This window comes from Bos indicus x Bos taurus, chromosome 5, assembly GCF_003369695.1.
Source record: "Bos indicus x Bos taurus breed Angus x Brahman F1 hybrid chromosome 5, Bos_hybrid_MaternalHap_v2.0, whole genome shotgun sequence".
Taxonomy (NCBI): Eukaryota; Metazoa; Chordata; class Mammalia; order Artiodactyla; family Bovidae; genus Bos; species Bos indicus x Bos taurus.
This window is the reverse complement of record NC_040080.1, coordinates 12,861,207-12,885,036: the sequence shown is the minus strand read 5'-3', so window position 1 is coordinate 12,885,036 and position 23,830 is coordinate 12,861,207. Positions and strand designations below refer to the sequence as shown.

General features: G+C 47.6%; 1 protein-coding gene across 3 annotated transcripts in view; it reads right to left on the bottom strand.

Moving 5' to 3' along the window:
• SLC6A13 (solute carrier family 6 member 13) overlaps positions 1-23,830 on the bottom strand; it is a 41,665-nt gene that overhangs the window by 7,055 nt on the left and 10,780 nt on the right. For all 3 annotated transcript variants that reach the window (XM_027541006.1, XM_027541007.1, XM_027541008.1), the window contains exons 3-7: positions 14,267-14,401; positions 11,306-11,446; positions 8,249-8,333; positions 7,545-7,677; positions 6,090-6,224 (exon numbers count right to left, since the gene is read on the bottom strand). In XM_027541006.1, the coding sequence (XP_027396807.1) occupies positions 6,090-6,224; positions 7,545-7,677; positions 8,249-8,333; positions 11,306-11,446; positions 14,267-14,401 (629 nt within the window). The remainder of the gene's footprint in view (positions 1-6,089; positions 6,225-7,544; positions 7,678-8,248; positions 8,334-11,305; positions 11,447-14,266; positions 14,402-23,830) is intronic.

Sequence of the window (23,830 nt, the reverse complement as noted above, 5' to 3'; positions counted from 1 at the left end):
CCTCTTATTATCTCAGCTGCCGGCCCGGCCTGTGCTCGCTGTGATTTAGATTTCACAGCTAGAATAACATCCCAAAGAGAAAGAAGATCAAGGCAAATGGGGCTCGGCAAGGCTGCAGATCCACAGGAGGTGGGGGTCCTGGGGCCACGGACCCGCCCCAGGCACCTCCTGCCTTCAGGGAACGTGAGCACTGAGCTGTGGCCACGGACGTCGCCAGACTGGGGGCGGGGTCCCCACTTCTGGTCTCACCCTCCGCAGTAGCCCCCAAACAGGTCCCTGCTGTCCTTCCGTTAAAATCAGGCTCCCGTGCCCACGGGCACCAAAGCCTCAGCTGCTTGTGTCCACAGCTCCTCAGCCCCTGCCCACCCCTCCCACCTCCCTAACCGAGACCACCCTTGACCTCCCTTGCTCCTGCTCTCACCACTCACTCCCCGCAAATGCCCCGCAAATGCCCTCACCACTCACTCCCCGCAAATGCCCCTTTCCCTCTGGCAGGTCCGAGGGAACCCATGCCAGCTGACTGCCTCAGAACACAGATTCCTCAACCAGCATCCCAGATGAGACCCCGAACTAGACCTAGAGCAGAACCCAGAATCCTGTGTGGTTTCAGAGCCTCCTGGGGAGCCCCAGTGTATAGCCCAGAAGTGGGGATCCCGCCCTTCCAGCCTCTGAGAACTGGAGTCCACCCCGGCGCTCTCGCCTCCTGCTCTCTTTTCACTTGTGCGGGGCTGGAGACAGACAGGAAAGAGGGTGAAGAGAGGGGAGCCGTGCCTGACCATCTGTGCCTCCTGCCCACCAGGACTCCCAGGGCATTTGGGAGGCAGGAGCTGCCACGTGGGGCAGGGGGTCCTCAGCAAGAAGCACAGAGGAAGACCCCCAAGGGGGCAGGGCCAGAAAGGAGCTAGCAGGCAAGGTCGACCACCCCAGGGAAACTTTCTTAAACCTCAGGGGAAATGATGATGGGGAGAGGGGAGGGGGCCTCAGGATTTATTTCAGAAGCTGGAGAAGGAAAGGGCAGGCATGAGAGAAGCCGAGCGGGGGGTACCAGGGTGGGTACCACAAAACTTTGTGGATACCGCAGGCGGAGGTCACGCCTCAGGAAGTCCGGTGCCTCCTTTGCGGTGTCTCAAACGCTTTCCTCTTCTAAAACTGCCCCAGAGCCTGAGAGGAGCGTCCTCCCAGGAAAACCCAGTGGTCTCTGGTCTGAAAGTCACTCATCCGCTCCCTTCATTATCGCAGCCCCAAGGGTGGGTTGGTGAGGCAAGAGGCTCTGAGCTCGAAAAGAAAGGATAAGGGGGGACTTCCCTGGTGGTCCGGTGGTTAAGAATCTACCTGGCAATGTGGGGGGATATGGGTTCGATTCCCGGTTGGGGAACTAAAATCTCACATGCTTTGGAGCAACTGAGCCTGTGGGCCACAACCGAAGAGTCTGTGTGCTGCAAAGAAAGAGCCCGCGTGATGCAGTAGAAAGAAACCTCACGTGCTGCAACTAAGACCTGCTCTGTGCACTCTGTCGGCCATGTGCGACTCTTTGCGACCCCACGGACTGTAGCCCACCAGGCTCCTCTGTCCATGGGATTCTCCAAGCAAGAATACTGGAGTGGGTTGCCATGCCCTCCTCCAGGAACTAAGACCTGACGAAGCCAAAATAAAATAATAAATAAATGAAAAGAAAGAATCAGGGAGGTCTCTCCAGGCAGGTCATCCAGGACCTGGCCCAGCCTCGGGCCCTGGAGGTCCACTCCCACACCTGGCGGGGCCCACAGTCCACATGGGAAACTCTCTATTTCCTCAGAGACAGTCCCATGGTTGCCCATGGGCAGATCCTGTTGTTAGGAAGTATTTCGAACTTGGGCTTGGGAAGAAGAAATAAAGGAAAACTGTGACTCGGCTGTTCACCTCGCCCTCGGGGGACACACTCAGATCGAGCTGGGAGGAGAGGTTGATGAGAACTGAGAAAGAGGAAGCAGGGGGCCTGAGGGTTCAGAGTGCAGGGTTCAGCCCCGCAATTGTGACCCAGGCCCCTGGTTAGTGAGTTGGCTTGCAGCTGCTCTGGGCTGGCCTGCTGGGGTAGGGGAGACGCGGGCTGGGAGCGGAGTGGGGAAGGGCCGGAGGACAGCAGAGCAAGCCATTCTGTTCCCGCCACAACCCAGCTGCCACCTGCCTGGTGCAGGAGCCCTGGTTTCCAGAACAAAACTCCATGAGCTTGGCTGGCGCAGAAGACTGCCCGACAAAACAGGTGTGAAAAAAACTTGGCCAAGTGTGGGTTAAAAAGAGGTCTTGGAGTCGGGGACAGGGGAAGAGAGAAGTTTCTAGAAGATCCAGGAAAGATGTTTTTCAACCCGGAGTCCAACCTCAAGAACTATTTACTATTTTGAGAAAGGCAATTATGGAACAGAAAGAGCCTGGGCTTTGGAGTCAAACTGGGTTCATTTCCTAACTCTGTTCATTACTTGCTGTGTGATCTTAGGCAGATCACTTAACCTCTCTGAACCTCACTTGCCTTATCATGAAAATGGTAATAATAAGTGAAATAAAAAGGGGTATATTAACAGATAAAATGTGTAAAACAACAAATAAAAATAAAATACTGTTTGTCAAATGCCTAATACATAAAAAAATACTAGTTCCCTATCCCACCTCAGGGCTTCCCTGGTAGCTCAGCTGGTAAAGAATTCGCTTGCAATGCAGGAGACCCTGGTTCAATCCCTGGGTCAGGAAGTTCCCTGGAGAAGTGATGGGCTACCCACTACAGTATTCTTGGGCTTCCCTGGTGGCTCAGATGGTAAAGAATCCACCTGTAATGCAAGAGACCTGGGTTCAATCCCTGGGTTGGAAGATTCCCCTGGAGAAGGGCATGGCAACCCACTCCAGTATTCTTGCCTGGAGAATCCCCATGGACAGAGGAGCCTGGAGGGTCACAAAGAGTCAGACACTACTGAGTGACTAAGCACAGCACAGCACAGTGGGCTATTTGCTCTTGCTATTTGCTCATTTTAAAGAAGCAACTCGCCTTCCAGGTTCCCTAGGTCTCAATGTGTGACATCAAAATAAAAAGCCTCTTTCTAATTAATGGCTCCAACCTCCCCCCGAAATAAACCCTCCCAAGAATAGCCTAACACAGAGATTTAAGATGTCCAACAAGGGTTCTCTGGACACCTTGTCCCTAACCCCTGTCCTTACCAATGGACAGACAAAAAGGGTCAGGGTGGGTGAGGGAAAGAAACAGAGCCTGACCAGCACATGCACCAGCGGAGCCCCCGGGGCTGCTCCCCAGTGGCACAGAGTCGGTGCTGGGGAGCCCGGGAGAGGCGGCAGACCACCCACTGCACAGCAGCCTGGCAGACAGAGAAATCCAGTCGTGTCTCTGCCTGGCTTCAGCTCCCAGATTGAGAGCTTGACAGACAGAGACGCTCTGGTCTTTGTGCTGCAGGAATTTTGCACCTTTCTCAAGTGCCAGCCAAATGCAGGTTGGAACTGTCACACTTCCTGGGGAACGCCAACTGGATTTGATTAGGACTCTGGCCGGGACATCCCGCCCTGCAGGAAGCCAGGACCAGCAGCTAACATGGCTGCTTACAAGCTCAGGACCAAGCCTGGCTCTGGAAACATCTCCCTCCCATGGCCTCAGAGGACTCTGAGGGCATCGGCTCCCTGCATGGCCTGCAGCTGCCCGGGGTTGGAAGGACAGTGTCCTGGAGAGGAGACTGAAAGAGATCTTCATCCCTGCAATAGCCAGACACAGAATTATGGCCTTTTAACTCTCAGAGCTGCATGCTCTCTGGTCCTCCTTCTTATTTGCTGCCAACTGTTATATGTGGTGCTGGAGAAGACTCTCAAGAGTCCCTCGGACAGCAAGGAGAGAGAACCAGTCAATCCTAAAGGAAATCAGTCCTGAATACTCATTGGAAGGACTGAGCTGAAGCTGAAACTCCAATACTTTGGCCACCTGATGCGAAGAACTGACTCATTGGAAAAGACCCTGATACTGGGAAAGATTGAAGGCAGGAAGAGAAGGGGACGACAGAGGATGAGATGGTTGGATGGCATCACTGACTCAACGGACATGAGTTTGAGCAAACTCCAGGAGATGTTGAAGGACAGGGGAGCCTGGCGTGCTGCAGTCCATGGGGTTGCAAAGAGTTGGACACAACTGAGCAACTTAATAACAATAACAACTAACAAAGGTGGGGATACTTCACTGGTTGATGGTGAGGATGAGCTGAAATAGTTCACATGAACCTCTTAACGATGCCAGGGCTGTGGCAGGCACTCAGCAGTTGTCGGCTGCACATGGCTGATCAGCACAAACAGGGCATCGATCAGAAAAGCCACCGGTCAGTTCCAGAGATTCTGGACCCTGTCTCCCTTTCTTCCTTCATTCCATCTGCCCGTCTCCCTGTCTTTCACCCCTCCTTCCTCCTGCCTGACCCCCAAGCAAAGACACCTCGTGGCTCAGCCACCGGTCCACACTGTGCTCCAGAGCCACAGCAGCTCCTCCTGCGTGAAGGATCCACGCCAGACCCACACCTGGCTCCTCTCCCCCCAGGCCTTGCCCAGCTCTGCTGCTCCACCACCTTCAGCTTGCTGCCTGGTCCCACCACAGGGTCCCCTGTGGGTCTCAGCCTGCTGTTACTTCCATGTGAGCCTGGGCCCCGTCTGCTCATCTGTGCTGTGAGGAGTTTGCACAGATGACATCTGGGGTTTTCTAGCTTTGGCAGCTGCCGTTCTACAGTTTGGCTCCACGGCCACCCTCGGGCCCAGGTGGAGATGAAGCAGCTGTGTCTGTCTCTATCTGTCTCAGAAACAAGTGCAAGAGGGCATGCTCACATCCCACCAGAGGTCATGAAGGAACCCCAGGGCCGAGGCTGGGGCAATGTCTGGGCTCGAATGGTCTGGATGCTTCTGGGGGCCACAGCAACCCTAAGACCCAGGATGGAAGAGCTTGTAGTCCATCTGGGTGGGGGAAGGCAGGCTGGAGAACAGTCACCCCAACCTCTGCACAAGGAACAAGGGGAGCCACTGCCTCCGTGGGGACGTCCCCGCCTCAAAGGGAGCTGGGGGAGGGGCCGTTCCCTCCTCTCCTGCCCTCCTTGCCCCTCAGCAAGACAATGCCGCTGCCTTTACTATTAAAATGTTTGAAAAGCTGTCCGGTTGCTGGTCTGTCCTAAGCTGGGCGGCACTTTCAGGGACATGGCCCCTCCCCACCGAGCAAAGGAGGCTTCCAGGAGGTGACCTTTGCTGGGGCGATGGGTGCAGGGGGTAGCCCGGTGTGTAGGGCTCTGGGCTTCCCTCGCCCATGGCCTCTTCCACCCTCTTCCACCTCCGCACCTCCTGGCTTTGCATGCATATGCATCCTAAGTCGCTCAGTCCTGTCTGACTCTTTGTGACCCCATGCACTGTAGCCCGCCAGGCTCCTCTATCCATGGGACTCTCCAGGCAAGAATGCTGCAGCGGGTTGCCATCCCCTCCTCCAGGAGATCTTCCCGACCTGGGGATGCAACCCTAGTCTCCTGCGTTGACAGGCCGGTTCTTTACCACTAGCGCCACCTGGGAGGCCCTTCAAAACGGCAGGCAAACAAGGAGGCGAGAAGCCGACAGAGGCTTCTCTCAACAGGCCTTGCTGTCCAAATCCTCGTCAGCAAGCACCCGCTCCTGGAGGGTGGACCTGAAGGAAGAGCCGGGAGGGACGGGGAGGCAGGGTGCAGCCCTCTGGACAGCAGGCAGGAAACTCAATACCAGCCAGCTGGCTCCAGGCGGGGCCGGGGACACTGCCAGGGGTGGGCCGTGTGGGCAGAGAGGGGGAAGCAGAGGGCTGGCGGAGGGTCAGGGGAGAAAGGCTGCCCAGTGTGAAAGGAGGTGCCAAGCGGGGGTGGGAGGTGGAGCAGGGCAGAGCCTGGAGAAGGGCTTTTAGGACCTTCAGCCCCCGAGGGACACCCTCCGGGCTCCCTGGCAGCTGTGAAACTAGCAGGGAGCACACACAGCTGCCAGCAGATGTGTGGAAATATCCCCCACCGCAGACGCCGGAGATGGAGCAGAGATGCCCATACAGAGCACAGGGGCAGCCCTCGTCGTCGGGGGTTTCTTACCTGGGGGTCCCACAGACGCGTGAGGTTTGGGTACAGGTAGAACTGAATTCCTTGCGCTGCCCCGGGCAGCGTCACCCCTCGAATCAATAGGACCACCAGCATGAGGTAAGGGAAGGTGGCCGTGAAGTACACCACCTGGGCCAAGGCGATGGAAAGACACGGAAGCCGTGAGGGGCTGGAGGAGCTGCGACCCCACGAGAGAGGTCACGGAGCCCGCCTGCTCCCCCTCCCGCTCACCCCTCATCCCGCAGCTGTTCAGTCCTGTCTGCCCTCTGCCTCCAGCCACAACCTCCTGCCTCCCTCCCTGCAGCTCCCCCTACACAATCCCCGGCAAATATTTGTTGAGTGACTGAATGAACTTAGGCATGCCCCTGACAGGGGGCTTAGAACTGTGGCCAGGGTCGTCGGGAACGACAGTTCTGTCACACGTGATCCCTGTCCTCGCCGAGTTTACGAGCTTAGCATGACTGCACGGCCCGATTAGGAGGGCGGCCTGGTCAGAGGCCTCGGGGACCAGAGTCCAGGAAAACTCGAGCTGCCCTGCATGACACTCCGGGGCAGGGCGTCTCCCTCGGGCCTTGGGTGGCTGAGAATTGTGTCAAGATGAACAGTCCCAAAGCACTGCTGTGTGAAACGGCGCCGTGAACCGTGTTCCTTGTGCGATGTGCCCACACACGTGGTGTGTTCCGAGATCCTATCGCCCTCCCCGTCTCTGCCCCCACCCGTCTCTGTCTCCCCCGCCCGCCCCCGCCCTCCCGCTCCCCTCCCCCCGTCCCCCCCCCCGTCCCTCCCGCTCCCCTCCCCCCCACCGCCCTCCCGCTCCCCTCCCCGCCCCGCCCCGCCGCCAGCTCTCTCTGTCTCCGCCGCGGCCCCCCCTCCCCCGCTCTCTCTGTCTCCCCCCCGCCCCCCCCGCCCCCCCCGCCCCCCCCCGCCCCCTGGCTCTCTCTGTCTCCCCCCTCCCTCTGTCTCCCCCTCCCCTTCTCTGTCTCCCCCTCCCCCTCTCTGTGCCCCCCTCCCCCTCTCTGTGCCCCCCTCCCCTCTCTGTCTCCCCCTCCCTCCCTCTGTCTCCCCCTCCCTCCCTCTGTCTCCCCCTCCCCCTCTCTGTCCCCCCCTCCCCCTCTCTTTCTCTCCCTCCCCCTCTCTGTCCCCCCTCCCCCTCTCTGTCTCCCCCTCCCTTTCTCTGTCTCCCCCTCCCCCTCTCTGTCTCCTCTCCCTCTCTCTGTTTCCCCTTCCCTCTCCGTCTTTCTTCCATTTCACCTTCCCAAACAGAAGGACATGTGACTGAGCCCAGGAGAGGCACAGAATCAAGCAAGCAAGCACCAAGCAATCTTCGTGGGGTCATTCCCTCCCATCCCTGACTAGGTACAACTTGAGGAACCTCTGGGTGGCTGAGCCCCCCAGCGAGGGCAGAGGGTCCCGGGAGGGGGGGGGGGCCCAGGGCTCTCTGACACAGACCTTGCCCGTGGACTTGACGCCCTTCCAGATGCAGAAGTAGCAGACGACCCAGGCGAGCAGGAGGCACAGGGCCAGCTCCCAGCGCAGGGCCCCCAGGTGCTGGATGCCCTCTGAGATCTTCAGGACCCGCCGCCTGGGGAAAGAGGGGTGAGCTGCCGGCCTCAGCTCCCTGGGCAGCAGAGCTGAGCCTCTCGCTCTGATCTGAAAAAGGCTCACCAGCTCCTTTACTCTGAACCGTGAGGCTCACCTTTGCCCAGAGATGGGGATAGACAGAGAGGGAGGCAGACAAACTGTCCCTGGGTAAGTTTATTCTGCCAGGCCGAGTGCAACTGAACCCAGAGAAGGGAACGCAAACATATTCTCTCAGCTGGACTGTGAAGATGCTTTGATATTAGGAATCATGTCTTAGGTGAATGCCAATATTTGGGGGGAGGAGCAGTAGAGGTAACTGACAAGGAGCTGGGGAGGAGGCTGGACACTCATTGGGGTGGCCCCGGGGGAGGGGAGGCAGGCCCGGTCTGAGGACAGTCCTGCATTAACCACAGATACAGGCAAAAGGGAAAAGCCACTTGGATGGTGGGGCCACCAAAGGAGGAAGCAGAAGTTCGTCCCTTGCCATCTGTGGAGTCACCACTGTTTGAACTCACCCCCCTGCCCTGGACAAACCATCCACACTGGATGAAGGGAGAAAGGGCCTCACTTACTCCCAGAACTCGATGACGGGAGAGGTGGCATTCTCAGCGGTCGCATTCAGAGAGCCATTGGTCCTCTGGAACTCCACGCAGCGCTCTGTGGGCGGTCAGGGGAGCAAGAGAAAGATCACTGGCCAGTGTGACCAGAGGGTGGGGGGAACTTTAGGAGACTCGGAAGGAAGGTGTCTGGGCTGAAGTTATCTAAACAAAACAGTCTCACAATGAGACATGAAAGACATAATAACCTCATCAAACCCATGGCACCCTTTCCCACTTCTCCATGGCAGAGGGGGTGAGGGGTGGGATGGGGGGTGGGTCGTGGCTGTACATGCTAATTAAAGCAAGACCAGGCAGCCTCAGCAAAGATGCTTTGCACACTGCTTCAAATAGGCAAATATTTCTGGGCCGCCGTCCTGGATGGGCTCACAACCTTTGAGGAACAATCAGGACGCCATCCAGGGAAGTGGTGCAGTCATGGCTAAGCGCAGGGGTACAGGTCAGGAGGCTCTGGCTTGAATTCCACTCCCCACCCCCCACCGCCAGGTTATTCACTGAGAGGCTCTCTAAGCCTCAGTCCTGTCGGCTGTAAATGCACATGGCAAGAGCCCTGCGCAGGGCCGATAAGGGGATTAAATGAAAATGAGACTCCAGGGCGCTCCATAAATAGTGGCTCTCAATTACCCCTCTATGCCTTCAGACTTTTCACAAAGTGTTCACACCCTTCTTTGCGTTTTTATCAGGACAGCAATCCTGCGAAATACTAAGATAGCATTTTCCCTACTGCATGCACGAGAAAGCGAATCTTCTCAGAGATGACTTGTCATCACCCATCTGTGAGGAAGTGAGGGCTGGGCTCCTGCTCAGCAAAGTGTGTTAAGTTCCACCTGCAGAGGATCTGGGAGCTGGGGACTGCCCTGGGGGTCCAGCGGTTAAGAATCCACCTTCCAGTGCACGGGACTCGAGTTTGATCCCTGGGTGGAGAACTGGTCCCTGGTCAGGCTTCCCTGGTAACTCAGCTGCTAAAGAATCCACCTGCAATGCAGGAGACCCTGGTTTGATTCCTGGGTCAGGAACATTCCCTGAAGAAGGGATAGGCTACCCACTCCAGTATTCTTAGGCTTCCCTGGTGGGTCAGCTGGTAAAGAATCTGCCTGCAATGTAGGAGACCTGGATTCCATCCCTGGATTGGGAAGACTCCCCTGGAGGAGGGCATGGCAATCTACTCCAGTATTCTTGCCTAGAGAATCCTCATGGAAAGAGGAGCCTGACAGGCTACAGTCGATGGAGTCGCCAAGAGTTAGACATGACTGAGCCACTAAGCACAGCACAGGGAGCTAAGATCCCACATGCCTAGGAGCAACTAAGCTTGTGGGCCACAACTAGAGAGCCCATGAGCAGCAACAAAGACCCAACAGCCAAAAATTAAAAAAAAAAAAGTCGGGGGGGGGGGCAGGAGGGAGGGAGAGAGGGAGAGGGAGGGGGAAACAAAGAGAGGAGAAGAAAAAACACAATAAAGAAAATATCCGGGAGGAGGGAGGAGGGTTCAGGATGGGGAGCACATGTATACCTGTGGTGGATTCATTTTGATATTTGGCAAAACTAATACAATTATGTAAAGTTTAAAAATAAAATAAAATTTAAAAAAATGTAAAAAAAAAAAAAAAAAAGAAAATATCCAAACAGAACAGACTTTTTAAAACTTGATTCATTCCACAAATATGTTTTGAGGGCTCAGGATATAGCACACAGCACTAAGCACAAATCAAACCAACAAAGAGAAAAACCCGGGTGAATGCCAGGGCCGGGGGCCGGGACAGGCACAGGCAGACACACTGTGAGCAGAACCTAGTGGATCAGCGACCCGCAGGGAGGGACATCCAGGATTGGACTTTTCACTTGAAAAGTAGTGGCACGGAGGTGGTGGCAGAGAGGAACGAAGGAAGGAAGGCCTGGAGAGACAGCACACAGTTTGGGGGCGAGGGGGGCCTAGTGGCTGCCGGGTCAGAGAGTACCAAGGACGTTCATCACCCCAGACGGTTCTTCTAGACAGCACTACTCTAGGTAACTTTCAATTTTATCTTTTATTTAATGTTTACTTTCTATTCATTAGACTCAGTAGTTCTATGGCCCTTATGGGCCCCTGTCTTAAAATGGAACCCCAAGAGACAATTACTTGCTATTATAAATGATAGAGATACTGTATAAAATGGTGTATCCCCTGGTTCAGTCCAGATGAACTGGGAGTTGAAAAGGCCTAAAATAGCATCAGAAAGAAGACATGAGAAACAAATAAATGAAATAATATATACATATATATTATATTATAATATATGTACACATATAGTAATATAATATATACATATATTTATATATGCATTGTATACAATATATACATATATAAATATATGTATTGTATATAATATATACATATATCAAACTAACCATGTCTCAGATCACATAAAGGGCTAAACTGCACAAAATGAAGTCAGTTCTGTCTTCAAAATATATGCATTTATAATGTGTTTGATGGAACCCATGAATTTTTTACACTGTCTGTAGGGCTTTTCTGGTGGCTCAGTGGATCGTGGGTTTGATCCCTGAGTCAGGATGATCCTGGGTGCTGAAGAACAACTAAGCCTGTGTCTCACGACTACAGAGCCTGTGCTCCAGAGACCGGAAGCCGAAGCTACTGAACCCACGTGCTGCAGCTACCGAAGCCTGTGTGCCTAGAGCCCGTGCTCCCCAACGAGAGAAGCCACCGCAATGAGAAACCCAGGCACTGGAACTAGAGAGTAGTTACCGCTTACGACAACGAGAGAAAAGCACTTGCAGAGCAAAGACCCAGCACAAGCAAAAAATAAATAAGTAAAATTGCTTTTTAAAAAAAGGCCTGTGACATTTTCCCTGTGATGCTGGTGGATTCTCGCTCTTATCTTTGGCGTAAGACCTCCATGATGTCCTTGGAAGACTTCTAGAGCAACCCAAGTACGGGGTGGGGCCTAGGTCCCAGGGTACAGGGACGATCCCTCTCCCCGGTCACCACAGCCAAGCAGGAGGGGGTGACCTCACCTGTGTTCCAGTCGTGGCGGCAGCTCCCCCAGGGCAGGTCGATGGTAAAGCTGCTGAAGAGGTAGAAGAGGGCCCAGGCCAGGACAATGATGTAGTAGATGTTGAGGAGGGTGACGATCATCTGGGAGGCGTAGCCAATGCCTGGTGGGGGCGGGGAAGGGGCAGACCAGGCTGGGGCACCGGGCAGGTGTCTCACTCTCCTGCCCACCCCTGCTCGGGAGAGGGTTTGTGCTCCACTGGGAGTGTCCTAAGACGTAGGATTCGGGACCCGGGCTTCCTACTCTCCTCCCCATCCCTGCTGCCCTGCCCTGCTTCCCGTAAACTTGCATCAGTCTCGGTGCTAAAACTCCACTGTTTCCAATTCCAAGTTATTTTACACATGTGTAAGGCTAACTCCGAGATTCCAATAGCTTATGTTCCCTGGAATTCATCTGATCTATTTCTGAAATATAAAAACACGTGCTACGAGCAGGACGAGACAGTTCACAGAGGAGCAAGTGCACGTAGTGAATGAGCGTCCTCAAAATGCCCTCACGCTCCCTCATCCTAGGCTTGCAAACTGAAACGATGAGGGGCAACATTCTGCACCCGTAACACAGCGAGCATTTCTACAGACGCTGTCACTCGGTGAGCTCCAAACTCGTCCACATAATAGGAGAATTACCTGGCGATATTTTTAAAATTCCAAAGCCCAGTCTAGATGCCAGACCAGTTTAATCACAACCTCTGGGGGTGGGGTACAGGCCTCAGGATGTTTTGAAGGTCCCGGGGTGTTTCCAATGTGCCGACAAGTTTGGGAACTAGGGTCATTACTCAGAGCTGTTAAAGATATGGGAGAAAGTCCTTACTCAAGTTCAGTGACTGTATATCAGTATAACACTTCCATAAGCCAGATCAAGAGACATCGACTTGGTTGTCCATTTGATCCTGTGATTCTGAACTTGGGAATTTATCCCAAAGAAATAATTTCAAAAAGAGGGGGGGCTATTTCTACCAAGATATGTGGTAGAAGGGTATAACAATTCTATAAGTGATCAAAAATAAGCATAAATTTTGATATATGCATCTGATGAAAGTTTATGCAACTCAATGATTGCTGTGTAGAAAATGGAAAATAACACTAACTAAAGCAGAAACACAAATAAGTAGGAAAAAATTCTTAAAAATAAAAACAAAAAAAGAAAAACGAAGGAAAAAACTGTATATTTCAAACTAATAGATACCTACATTTTAATATAGAGAAAGAAATAGTGAGATAAATCTCTCCAAACTACAAACAACCCAAATGTTCTTCAATGGGTGAATGGTTAAATCAATCATAGTACCTTCATCCATGCCATGGAATATGGCTCAGTAATAAAAAGGAATGAACCACTGATACCAGGAGCTCCCCAGGTGGCACTAGTGGTAAAGAACCAGCCTGCCAATGCAGGAGATGTAAGAGACTCGGGTTTGATCCCTGGGTTGGGAAGAGCCCCTGGAGGAGGGCATGGCAACCCACTCCAGTATTCTTGCCTGGAGAATCCCATGGACAGAGGAGCCTGGCGGGCTAGTCCATGGGGTCACAGAGTCAGAAACAACTGAAGTGACTTAGCACACACACACACATACGCACACATGCGCTGATACCCGAGCAATCTGGGTGTATCTCCAGGGCATGATGCAGAGTGAAACAGTGGATCTCAAGTCACACACTGCATGACTTCATTTATATAGCGCTCCCCAATGACAGAATCACAGAGCTAGAGAACAGATCGATGGTTGTCAGAGGTTAGGAATTAGGGCAGGGAGGGGGTAAATGCGACTATAAAGGGGCAGTGGAGTGGAGTTCTTTGTAGCCATGGAACAGTGGTGGTGGTCGCACAAATCCACACACGTGATACAATTACACACAATTACACATACATACTCTCACACAAGCGAGCGCATGGAAACGGGTGAAACCTGAACAAAGTCTGTGGATGGTACCAATGTCCATTTGCAGGTTTTGACATTGTTCCATAGCTATATAAAATTTTTACCATGAAGGAAAACTGGCTGATGGGTACACGTGACACTCCTGGGCTACTTTTGCAACTTTCTGTGAACATATAATTACTTCAAAATAGAAATTTAAAGAAAATCCTACAGAGAGAGGAATATTAAAACACCCTAAGTAACTGCTGTGTCAAGATAGTAGAATTATTTATTTATTTATTTTGGTGGTGCCTTGAGGCTTGTGGGATCTTAGTTCCCCAACCAGGGATTGAACCCAGGCCCCCAGCAGTGGAAGTGTGGAGTCTTCTTAATCACTGGACCACCAAGAAAGTCCAAAGATAGTAGAATTATTAATGGATTTTTTTTCTCATTAAAATTCCTTTTAGAGACTTTCTTGACCATCCAGTGGTTAGGACTCTGTACTCTCACTGCCGAGGGCCTGGGCTCAATCCCTGGTTGGGGAACTGAAATGCCACAAGCTGCATGGCACAGCCAAAAAAAAAAAAATCCCCAAACTAAAAACAAATTAAAAACAAACAAAAAAATCTCTTTTTAAATGCTTTCCATTGATTAAATATGTTTTTAAAAGCATAAAATTATTTGTATGCATTGCAAAATATATACAGGTACAGCTAAAATAGCTTTGCACTCTATTTATTAGCTAAAGCCTTTGTGCCACCCTCAGCCCCGTCTTCTCCTCCATCCTCTGCTGGGCTGAGTGACTAGTTCTGTCTTGGGCACACAAGTGGAGTTGTTCAGTTACTCAGTTGTGTCCGACTGTGACCCCATGAACGCAAGCCTTCCCTGTCCTTCACGCTCTCCCTGAGCTTGCTCAAACTCATGCCCGCTGAGTCACAAGTGGAAGGTTTAACATAAAGACCCAGGGGCTTATCTCCATTAGCACTGCTGCTGAACCCCCCAGTTATTCCAAATGCAGTTTATAACCTGGTACAGAGACTCTGGTGTCAGGGACGAGCAACTCACCCTCAAAGATGGGGCAGATCTTCCTCCAGGCAGTGATGCCCCCCTGACTGGTGTACTGGCCCAGCGCCGTCTCCAGGAGGAAGACAGGAATGCCGCAGGTAAAGAGGAAGATGAGGTAGGGGATGAAGAAGGCACCTGCAGGTGGGAAACAGGCTGTGTGTTCCTTGGCAGCAGCCATCTTCTGGTCCAAGTCCAACTCCTCCCGCCACCACTGCTTCCAAGGCGGGGGTGGGGGGTGCTGTGAAAAACTGGGAACACTGGTCTAAATGTCTGGAACCAAGCAGAGATCAAGTGTCACCAAGTTACTTAGGACCTGGCCAGTCCCTTTCTTCACTCTGAAGTTTCTGTCTATACCTACCAAGGTGTACTTCCCATCAACTTCAGTTATCATCTAAAAAACACATAACCCGTGGCCATCGAAGGAGCTCCTGGAATCCCAGAAACCACGAGCATTTACAGAGCCCACAGTCCAGGATGTGTCGAGGAAATGATTGCTCTCAACGTCAGAGAGGGATTTTTAGCAGACTGCAGTCAGATTTCCTTTTAGTAATCCTTTCTGTTTTCACAGTCATTGGCTGAGACAAGTCTACTGACTCCAGAAACGCTGGCATTTTCTCCACCCTAGACCTCTATCTGCTGGCATCAGGGCAGGGAGTTCATAGGACAGAGACCCAGGGAGCAGAGATGTGCACAGAGAGGGACTTCCCCGGTGGTCCAGCAGTTAAGAATCAGCCTGCCAATGCAGGGGACTCATGTTCAATCCCTCATTGGGGAACTATTATCTCTCTTGCCTTGGGGGCAGCTAAGCACACCATGACTAGAGAGCCTGAGCACTACAGTGAAGACCCAGCACAGACAAAAAAGAAAAAAGAAATGTGCATAGAGAGACCCAAATATCCGCAGAGGGTCCCCTATTAGCTTGCAGCTGAGTACTGGTCAGTACATATGTGTGAGGAAACCACCCAGGAAGGGAAAGTATCTCTCAAAAGGATTGAATCCAGTGGTGCTTATGCAGGGCTGGGGACATTCCAAACATTTAAGGAAGAAATAATCCCAGTTCTATAGAAACTCTTCCAGAGAATGTAAAAGAAATTCTTTCCAACTGATTCTACAAAGCTAGCATTACCCTGATAAGAAAAGCAGACAAAGACACGAAAAGAAAACTATAGGTCAAACTTTGATGAATATAGATGCAAAATTCTAAAAAATTTTTAGCAAATCGGATCCAACAACATGTATTAATAAAAAGGATAATACATTACATAGTGGGGTTTACCCCAGGAATACAAAGTTAACATTCAAAAAATCAATCTGTGTATCATATTAATAAATTTAAAGACAAAAAACCATATAATCACTGCAATAAATGTAAGAAAAGCATTTGACAAAATCTAACAGCTATTTGTGATTAAAAAAAAAAAAAACTCTCGGCAAATGATAAACAGAAGGAAACCCTCAATCTGAAAAAAGGCATTTACAAAACATCTGCAGATAACATCTACAAATTACAGTGAAACACTGCTTAACTTCTGAGATCAAGACAAGACAAGGGTGTCTAGTCTTACTATTTCTTACCATTTCTATTCAATACTGTTTCCATCAGTATTGATTCTAGTCAAGGCAATAAGGCGAAAAAAAAAAAAAAAAAGGGATGATAGCCTATCTAGAATACCCTCTGGAGTCTGAAACAAATTCACAGAAGCAGAGTATAGATTAGTGATTACCAGGGTCTGAGGAGGGGACAAACAGGGAGGTGTTAGTCAAAGGGTACAAAGTTTCTGTTACCTAAAATGAATATGTCCTAGAGCTCTATTGTAATGGCAGTGCCTGTAGTGAACAATATCTAATTGCTTTCTTAAAATTGTGCTAAGAAGGAGGAGGGGCTACACCAGCTAACAGGACACACAAACTTCTGGAACACCTGCCACCGGCAGCAAGTGAAGGTTCCTATATCTGCTTGACGGAGCTACTCAACTGGATTCCTGGACTTCTGCAGAGGCTCTCTCATCCATGGGTCTGACAGTTCTCTGGGGGGCCATGCTGAAGGGCAGGAACCAGTTAACAAGGCATTGCAGGTTCTGCTGCCAGGAACGAGCCTATATGCCTATTCTTGCTCTGAGGAGATTGTTTCAACTTCTGTATACATCAGAATAGGTTAGACCTACGCTGTAGTACCTATTATTCTGCCAAATCTCAGTGGTTAGACAAAGCAAAAGTGTATTTCTTGAGTTGCTGGGAGTGGCTGAGGCAGTGAGGAAACTGAGGCACAGAGAAGTCAAGGAATTGGCTTGAGTTCACCTGAGTGACTTCTGACTTGAGCTTGCAGTGTGCTTTGAGAGATGCTCCACCAGATCACCTCAAGCTTTTGTCCCTTGGTACCACCCATTAGCAACAGTCGTAAAAGATCAAGTCCTGAGCATTTGGAGTGGGAGCACTGACTCCAAGACCCAACCAGAGAACTAACCCTGCTGCTGCTGCTAAGTCGCTTCAGTCGTGTCCGACTCTGTGCGACCCCATAGACAGCAGCCCACCAGGCTCTGCCGTCCCTGGGATTCTCCAGGCAAGAACACTGGAGTGGGCTGCCATTTACTTCTCCTAGGGAGTATCAAATAGTGAAAACTCACACAAAGGAAACCTCTTGAACACAAGACCCAGCATCATCCAACCATCAGTAGCACCCTGTGCAGGATGCCTCATCTAAACAACAAACAAAACAAAAATGCAAATGCAATCATCAGCAGACAGGATTACCACCTCACCTAGCCTTGCCCATCAGAGGAAAAACAAACAAACAAAAACTCAGCACAAATCTCACCCTATAGGAAGCTTACACAAACCACTGGACCAAACTTAGGAGGGCAGAAACCAAAAGGAAGAAAGAATTCAACCTTGAAGGCTGGGAAAAGGAGACCTCAAACACAATAAGTTAAAAAAAAAAAAAGAAAAGGCAGAGAAATACTACACAAATGAAGGAACAAATTAAAAACACAGCTGCTAAGTCACTTCAGTCGTGTCCAACTCTGTGCGACCCCACAGACAGCAGCCCACCAGGCTTCTCCACCCCTGGGATTCTCCAGGCAAGAACACTGGAGTGGGTTGCCATTTCCTTCTCCAGTGCATGAAAGTGAAAAGTGAAAGTGAAGTCGCTCAGTCGTGTCCCACTCTTAGCAACCCCATGGACTGCAGCCTACCAGGCTCCTCCATCCATGGGATTTTCCAGGCAAGAGTAATGGAGTGGGGTGCCAGAAGTCCAAATAAATGGAGAGGAAATGGGCAAACTACCTGAAAAAGAATTCAGAATAATGATAGTAAAGATGATCAAAAGTCTTGAAAACAAAATGGAGAAAAGTGCAAGAATTAATTAACAAAGACCTAGAAGAATTAAAGAATAAACATACAGAGACAAACAACACAATTACTGAAATTAAAAATACTCTGAAAGGAATCAATAGCAGAATATCTGAAGCAGAAGAATGAATCAGTGAACTAGAAGATAAAATGGTGGAAATAACTTCTGAAAAGTGGAATAAAGTCAAAAGAATGAAAAGAACTGAGGATAGTCTCAGACACCACAGGGACAATATAAAAACACACCAACATTCAAATTATAGGGGTCTCAGAAGAAGAAGAAGAGAAAAAGAAAGGATATGAGAAAATTTTTGAAGAGATTATAGTTGAAAGTTTCCCCAACATGGAAAAGGAAATAGTCAATGATATCCAAGAGGCACAAAGAGTCCCATACAGGATAAACCCAAGGAGGAACACACCAAGGCATATACTAATTAAACTAACAAAGACTAAACACAAAGAAAGAATATTAAAAGCAGAAAGAGAGAAGCAACAAGTAACATACAAGGGAAACCCCAAATGCTTAACAGCTGATCTTTTAGCAGAAACTCTGCAGGCCAGAAGGGAATAGCAGGATATATTTAAAGTACTGAAAGGGAAAAATCTACAACCAAGATTACTCTACCCGGCAAGGATCTTATTCAAAACTGATGGAGAAATAGAAACCTTTTCAGACAAGCAACAATTAAGAGGATTCAGTATCACCAAACCAGCTTTACAACAAATATTAAACGGACTTATATAGTCGAGAAATACAACAGAATAAAAAAGATCTACAAAATCAACCCCAAACAATTAAGAAAATGGCAATAGGAACATATATATCAATAATTACTTTAAATGTAAATGGATTAATGCTCCAACCAAAAGACGCAGACTGGCTGAATGGATACAAAAGAAAAGGAAAAAAAAGACCCATATATATGCTGTCTACAAGAAACCTACTTCAGACCTAAAGACACATACAGACTGAAAGTGAGAGGATGGAAAAATATATTCCATGCAAATGGGAAGCAAAAGAAAGCTGGAGTAGCAGTGTTCATATCAGACAAAATAGACCTTAAAATAAAGAAGATTACAAGAGATAAGGAAGGACACTACATAATGATCAAGGGATCAATCCAAGAGGAAGACATAACAATTGTAAATATCTATGCACCCAGCATAGGAGCACCTCAATACATAAGACAAACACTAACAGACATAAAAGGAGAAATTGACAGTAACACAATAATAGTAGGAGACTTTAACACCCCACTCACACCAATGGACAGATCATCCAAACAGAAAATTAATAAGGAAACACAAGTCTTAAATGATACATTAGATGAAATGGATCTCACTGATATCTTCAGAACATTCCATCCAAATGCAGAAGAATACATCTCCTTGTCACGTGTACATGGAACATTCTCCAGGATAGGCCATATCTTGGGTCACAAATCAAACCTCAGTAAATTTAAGAAAATTGAAATCATATCAAGCATCTTCTCTGACCACAGCACTATGAGACTAGATATCAATTATAAGAAAAAACCTGTAAGAAACACAAACACATATAGATCAAACAACACGTTTCTAAATAACCAACAGGTTACTGAAGAAATCAAAAGGGAAATCAAAACATTTCTAGAAACAAATGACAATGAAAACACGATAACTCAAAACCTATGGGATGCAGCAAAGGCGGTTCTAAGAGGGAAGTTTATAGCAACACAATTCTACCTCAAGAAACAAGAAAAACATCAAATAGACAACCTAACTTTATACCTAAAATGACTGGAAAAAGAAGAACAAAAAAACCCCCAAAATTAGTAGAAGGAAAGAAATCATAAAGATCCGAGCAGAAATAATTGAAAAAGAAATGAAAAAAAAGTAAAAATTAATAAAACTAAAATCTGGTTCTTTGAGAAGATAAACTAAATTGACAAACTTTTAGCCAGACTCATCAAGAAAAAAAGAAGAGTCAAATCAACAAAATTAGAAATGAAAAAGGAGAGGTTACGACAGACAATGCAGAAATACAGACGATTATAAGAGACTATTATGAACAACTATATGGCAATAAAATGGGTAGCCTGGGAGAAATGAACAGATTATTAGAAAAGTTCAGTCTTCCAAGACTGAACCAGGAAGAAATAGAAATTGTGAACAACCCAATTACAAACACTGAAAGAAGCTGTGATCAAAAATCTCCCCAAAAATCAAAAGCCCAGGACCAGATGGCTTCACAGGAGAATTCTATCAAACATTTAGAGAAGAGCTAATGCCTATCCTTCTAAAACTCTTTCAAAAAATTTCAGAGGAAGGAACACTTCCAAACTCATTCTATGAGTCCACCATCACCCTGATACCAAAACCAGAAAAAGACAACACAAAAAAAGAAAACTACAGGCTAATATCACTGATGAACACAGATGCAAAATCTGCAACAAAATTTTAGCAAACAGAATTCAGCAACACATCAAAAAGCTCATACACCATGATCAAGTTGGTTTTATTCCAGGGATGCAAGGATTCTTCAATATACACAAATCAATCAATGTGATATACCATATTAACAAATTGAAAGATAAAAACCATATGATAATCTCAATAGATGCAGAAAAAGCCATTGAGAAAATTCAGTACCCATTTATGATTAAAACTCTTCAAAAAATGGGCACAGAAGGAACTTACCTCAACATCAGATCAGATCAGATCAGTCGTTCAGTCGTGTCCAACTCTTTGGACCCCCTGAGTCACAGCACGCCAGGCCTCCCTGTCCATCACCAACTCCCGCAGTTCACTGAGACTCACGTCCATCGAGTCGGTGATGCCATCCAGCCATCTCATCCTCTGTCGTCCCCTTCTCCTCTTGCCCCCAATCCCTCCCAGCATCAGAGTCTTTTCCAGTGAGTCAACTCTTCACAGGAGGTGGCCAAAGTACTGGAGTTTCAGCTTTAGCATCATTCTTTCCAAAGAAATCCCAGGGCTGATCTCCTTTAAAATGGACTGGTTAGATCTCTTTGCAGTCCAAGGGACTCTCAAGAGTCTTCTCCAACACCACAGTTCAAAAGCATCAATTCTTCAGGACTCAGCCTTCTTCACAGGCCAACTCTTACATCCATACATGACCACTGGAAAAACCATAGCCTTGACTAGACGAAGCTTTGTTGGCAAAGTAATGTCTCTGCTTTTGAATATGCTATCTAGGTTGGTCATAACTTTCCTTCCAAGGAGTAAGCGTCTTTTAATTTCATGGCTGTAGTCACCATCTGCAGTGATTTTGGAGCCCAGAAAAATAAAGTCTGACACTGTTTCCACTGTTTCCCCATCTATTTCCCATGAAGTGATGGGACCGGATGCCATGATCTTCGTTTTCTGAATGTTGAGCTTTAAGCCAACTTTTTCACTCTCCTCTTTCACTTTCATCAAGAGGCTCTTTAGTTCCTCTTCACTTTCTGCCGTAAGGGTGGTGTTATCTGCATATCTGAGATTATTGATATTTCTCCCGGCAATCTTGATTCCAGCTTGTGTTTCTTCCAGTCCAGCGTTTCTCATGAAACCTCAACATAGTAATGGCCATATACGATAAGCCTACAGCAAACATTATTCTCAATGGTGAGAAACTGAAAGCATTCCCCCTAAGATCAGGAACAAGACAAGGGTGTCCACTTTCACTATTATTCAACATAGTTTTGGAAGTCCTAGCTACAGCCATCAGAGAAGAAAAAGAAATAAAAGGAATCCAGATTGGAAAAGAAGAAGTAATGCTCTCACTGTTTGCAGATGACATAATACTGTACATAGAAAACCCTAAAGATAGTATCAAAAATTATTAGAGCTAATCAGTGAATTTAGCAAAGTTGCAGGATACAAAATCAATACACAGAAATCACTTGCATTTCTATATAGTAACAATGAAAAATCATAAAGAGAAATTAAGGAATCAATGCCATTCACCATTGCAACAAAAAGAATTAAGTATCTGGGAATAAACTTACCTAAGGAGACAAAAGAACTGTACACAGAAAATTATAAGACACTGGTGAAAGCCGACATAAGCAGATGGGTAGGATATTCCATGTTCCTTAAATATTGCGAAAATGACTATAGTACCAAATGCAATCTACAGATTCAATGCGATCCTATCAAATTACCAATGGCATTTTTCACAGAACTAGAACAAAAAATTTCACAATTCATGTGGAAACACAAAAGACCCTGAATAGCCAAAGCAGTCTTGAAAAAGAAGAATGGAAGTGGAGTAATCAACCTTCCTCTCTTCAGATTATACTACAAAGCTACAGTCATCAACACAGTATGGTACTGGCACAAAAACAGAAATATAGACCAATGGAACAAGACAGAAAACCCAAAATAAACCCATGCACCTATGGGTACCTTAGTTTTTACAAAGGAGGCAAGAATATACAATGGGGTAAAGACAGCCTCTTCAATAAATGGTGCTGGGAAAACTGGACAGCTACACGTAAAAGAATGAAATTAGAACACTTTCTAATACCATACACGAAGATAAACTCAAAATGGATTAAAGACCTAAATGTAAGACCAGAAACTATAAAACTCTTAGAGGAAAACATAGGCAGAACACTCGATGACATAAATCAAAGCAAGATCCTCTAGATCCACCTCCTAGAGTAACAGAAATAAAAACAAAAGTAAACAAGTGGGATCTGATTAAACTTAAAAGCTTTTGCACAGCAAAGGAAACTATAAGCAAGGTGAAAAGACAGCCTTCAGAATGGGGGAAAATAATAACAAATGAAACAACTGACAAAGGATTAATTTCCAAAACATACAAGCAGCTCATACAACTCAGTGCCAGAAAAACAAACAACCCAATCAAAAAGTGGGGGAAAGACCTAAACAGACACTTCTCCGAAGAAGACACACAGATGACTAACAAACACATAAAAAGATGCTCAACATAGCTCATTATTAGAGAAATGCAAATCAAAACTACAATGAGATATCACCTCACACCAATCAGAAAGGCCATCATCAAAAAGTCTACAAACAATAAATGCTGGAGAGGGTGTGGAGAAAGGGGAACCTCTGGCACTGTTGGTGGGAATGTAAATTGATACAGCCTATAGGGTAAGAGTTAGAGAAGGCGACGTTCAGAAAAAGAATGAGACTAGCACTTTATAGGAACAGATGACCTTTAATGAAGCAAGAAGGGGCAGCAGTCAGATTAGCGAGCTGCTGCACTAAACTAAGAAATGAATAAGTATATATAGGCATGTATGTGCAAAGTTATTGTCTTAGGGGGGCCTGTTCTCCAAGGTTGTTCTGAGTAGTTATCTCTTAAACGGCTGGGGAAAGGAATTTTGGAAATTGGACAGAGGCTGGACTGGGTGGGAGCTGGGTGTAATCAACCTAATGTCCATTTTTTCTTCGGGTGAGAGAGTTCTTTGTTTTGCATAGAATGGTGGAGAGGACCTGGAGGGGAGTTTTAACTCCAGGCTACTTCCAGCCATGCAACTTTCCTTCACAGCCACTATGGAAGACGGTATGAAGATTTCTTAAAAACTAGAAATAAAACCACCATATGACCCAGAAATCCACTCCTATGCATATACCCCAAGGAAACCAAAATTGAAAAAGACACACATATCCCATTGTTCATTGCAGCACTATTTACAATAGCTAGAACATGAAAGCAACCTAGATGTCCATCAACAGATAAATGGATATAGAAGTTGAGGTACATATACACAATGCAGTATTAATCAGCCATAAAAAAGACCACATTTGAGTCAGTTCTGATGAGGCGGATGAACCTAGAACCTATTATACAGAGTGAAGTAAGTCAGAAAGAGAAAGATAAATATTGTATTCTATATATGGAATCTAGAAAAATGGTACTGAAGAATTTATTTACAGGGCAGCAATGGAAAAACAGACATAGAGAACAGATGTATGAACAAGGGGAGAGGGGAGGGGAGGGTGAGATGTATGGAAAGAATAACATGGAAACTTACATTACCATATGTAAAATAGATAGCCAATGGGAACTTGCTGTATGGCTCAGGAAACAAACAGGGGCTCTGTATCAACCTAGTGGGGTGGGATGGGGAGGGAGATGGGATGGAGGTTCAAAAGGGAGGGGATATATGTATACCTATGGCTGATTCATGTTGAGGTTTGACAGAAAACAACAAAATTCTGTAAAGCAATTATCCTTCAATTAAAAAAAATAAATTTAAA